Source organism: Coregonus lavaretus (assembly GCF_964263955.1).
Source record: "Coregonus lavaretus genome assembly, chromosome: 21".
Taxonomy (NCBI): domain Eukaryota; kingdom Metazoa; phylum Chordata; class Actinopteri; order Salmoniformes; family Salmonidae; genus Coregonus; species Coregonus lavaretus.
In genome coordinates, this window is record NC_140008.1 from 5007984 (window position 1) to 5010991 (window position 3008).

The window sequence follows — 3008 nt, forward strand, 5'->3', positions numbered from 1 at the left end:
TTTTGAAAAGTTTAGTTCAGCCCAGTGTGATTCAAATGACAAAATACTCAGAAGTCATCAAAATACGTATTTCAAATAGATGTAAGAGAAATACTGAACATCTCTGGCTACTACCCAACACTCTGTCACACTTCCTTATCAAAGAAACCACACCCCCTCTACATACAGAGTACACAGTCAAGTAGGAAGCCCTTCCCTGTCCTCTGGTGTAGAGTTCCATGAAACAGAAAGTCATCTTTGACACTGAACAGAAAGTTATCTTTGACACTGCCATTGCTTAACCTATGGGAGAGAGCACCAAAATGGCAGAGAATCAGGAACTGTTCTGTTGCTCCATCTGTCTGGATCTACTGAAGGATCCGGTGACTACTGCCTGTGGACACAGCTACTGTATTAAAGAAAGCTGGGATCAGGATGATCTGAATGGTGTCTACAGCTGTCCACAGTGCAGACAGACCTTTAACCCAAGGCCTGTTCTGAACAGGAGCACTGTGTTGGCTGAAGTGGTGGAGAAACTGAAGAAGACAGGACTCCAGGCTGCTCCCCCTCCTGCTCTGTGCTATGCTGGACCTGGAGATGTGGCGTGTGATGTCTGCACTGGGACCAGAAAGCAGAAAGCCCTCATGTCCTGTCTGGTGTGTCTGGCCTCTTACTGTGAGACTCACCTCCAACCTCACTATGAATCTCCTGCTTTCAAGAAGCACAAGCTGGTCAAAGCCACCGCACAACTACAGGAGAAGATCTGCTCTCATCATGACAAACTGCTGGAGGTTTACTGTCGTACCGATCATCAGTGTATCTGTTATCTGTGTACAATGGATGAACATAAAGGCCATGATACAGTGTCAGCTGCAGCAGAGAGGACTGAGAAACACGTAAGACCAGAACTACTTGTTGGTGACTGTCTGATAAACAAATCATTATAGATACAGTAGGAACTAAGGCTGTTTGAATATGAGATCATTCAAATGAAATCGATCCACTACGATCTACTACTTGTTCGAGAAGGCAGAGTGGCTCTGTGCTGGTTGATGAATTTGACAATGAATGTACTAGAAAAATACATTTTTGTCGACCAGAGGTGACTGAATTAATGTTCGCGCTTATTGATAATCGTTATAGTAATGAGTATAATTTTAAAACATGAGCATAAAAACAGGTAATAATAAACATGAATCATCATTATATTACTTCACAGTAATGTTTTTTCAGTCCTTCCTCTTGCGTTAGCAGTGTGGAAAGGGACAGTAAAAAGCTCAGGCAGGAGTTTTCCTGTGAGGGGAGTGGTGGTGTATCAAGGGAGAGAACTAAACTAATCTTCTGAAATGTCATTCGTGGTTTTATGCTGCCATCTAGTGGAATTATTTAGCAACTGCAGTAGTACTGAATAAAGTGTATATCCTTACTAAGTGTATCCTTACTAAAGTAGTAATTACTCAAAATTGCTAAATATAAAATGTTCTAGTTCATTTGATCACTTACAACCATAAAATAACAAGTCATAGCATAACAAACAATGAAACTGACATAAACCAAAAACACCATACATTTAGTTAATTATATAAAAAATAATATATATATATATATATTTAGATGGGTGACATTATCTGCCAAAGTAACACCCCCTTAACATATAAACAGACACTGGACACACACTGAAAATGAGCTTTTTTTATATAAATCTGGTAGCTCTCAAAAGAGCCTTTGCTTTGCTGAGCAGTTAGTTTTCAGGAGTGTGCTGCCTGCCTGCCTTCAGAGGAGTTTGTCTGTGAATAATGTAAAGTTAATAAGTTATTGCCACGCTTTCACAGAGGCCTAGTTTACATTTACATGTGAGTCATTTAGCAGACGCTCTTATCCAGAACGATTAGGGTTAAGTGCCTAAATCTGTCGATGTACAAGGGTACAGATTTCTCACCTAGTCGGCTCGGGGATTCGAACCAGCCACCTTAATTCGCTAGATTAACAGCGTCTGCTAAATGACTCACATGTAAATGTAAACTAAATATAAACAATCCACAAAAAGGCAAATGGTCGTAGATAAATGGTCAGCTGGTTAAATAAAAGACTGCTCTTAGAACTTTCAGACTGCCATTGTTTTGGGAAATAGGGACATGTCTGTCTATTTCACCAATTATGTCAAATATATGTATTAATTTTAATGGTTTGAAGTTCTACATCATTTTAATCAAGATAACCTATTATTTCTAATGATGTAAGTTTGGGCAGCGTATTGCTGGTGGTTAAAACGTCCCAAAAACAACATGTACTCCAGGAACTCTGAGGTCGTCCCATTGTTTCCTTTCGGGGAATTATAGGTATGTCTCTTTATTTCACAAAATAACTCACAATGGTATATTTCAAGTCAGACTCCATTTTAATCAGGATAATCTCATCTTTCTAATGACATCAGGTTGGGCAGTGTACTCTGCTGTCATCGATTGCTAGACCAGAAATAGTCAGAAGTTTTTAAAAAAATCCTACTTCCTGGTAATGCAGACATAAGCACACTTGGCACCATCGAGGTGTGGATGTTTACTTTCTATACCAGTTGTTTTTTATTACTTATTTTTTTTCTGTTTCGTCCTAAGAACAGATTGTAGTGGTGAAATAAAAATGTAGACATTTTTTGGGGCCATTTAGGGAAAATTGAATTCTAAGGATCATTACAGTCAGAAGAGGCTCAGTGATGGTTCGTTTCAATTCATTTGCTTTGGCCTCAGGATAGTGTTTCAGCTCAGCCAATGTTCTTTGGCCGTTTTACAGCCTTCAGTGAATTTTGACTTGTTCTGTTGTCCAGCCTACTAGGACTCAGGGGGCAGAGGCTGGGAGGAGAGTAGAGCAGGGTCAAGTGGTGGTGGTACCAGGAGGGAGGAGAGTAGAGCAGGGTCAGGTGGTGGTGGTACCAGGAAGGAGGAGAGTAGAGCTGGGTCAAGTGGTGGTGGTACCATACATTTACATTTACATTTTAGTCATTTAGCAGACGCTCTTATCCAGAGCGACTTACA

At 40.2% G+C, this 3008-nt stretch overlaps 1 protein-coding gene across 1 annotated transcript; it reads left to right on the forward strand.

Moving 5' to 3' along the window:
* Window positions 1–292: 292 nt before the first annotated feature.
* LOC311148712 (E3 ubiquitin/ISG15 ligase TRIM25-like) lies at window positions 293–926 on the forward strand (the record flags this gene model as incomplete). The annotated part of the gene is made up of 1 exon (XM_084185691.1): window positions 293–926. The coding sequence occupies exon 1, from the start codon at window positions 303–305 to the stop codon at window positions 924–926; it is 624 nt and encodes a 207-aa protein (XP_084041817.1). The 5' UTR covers window positions 293–302.
* Window positions 927–3008: the final 2082 nt, after the last annotated feature.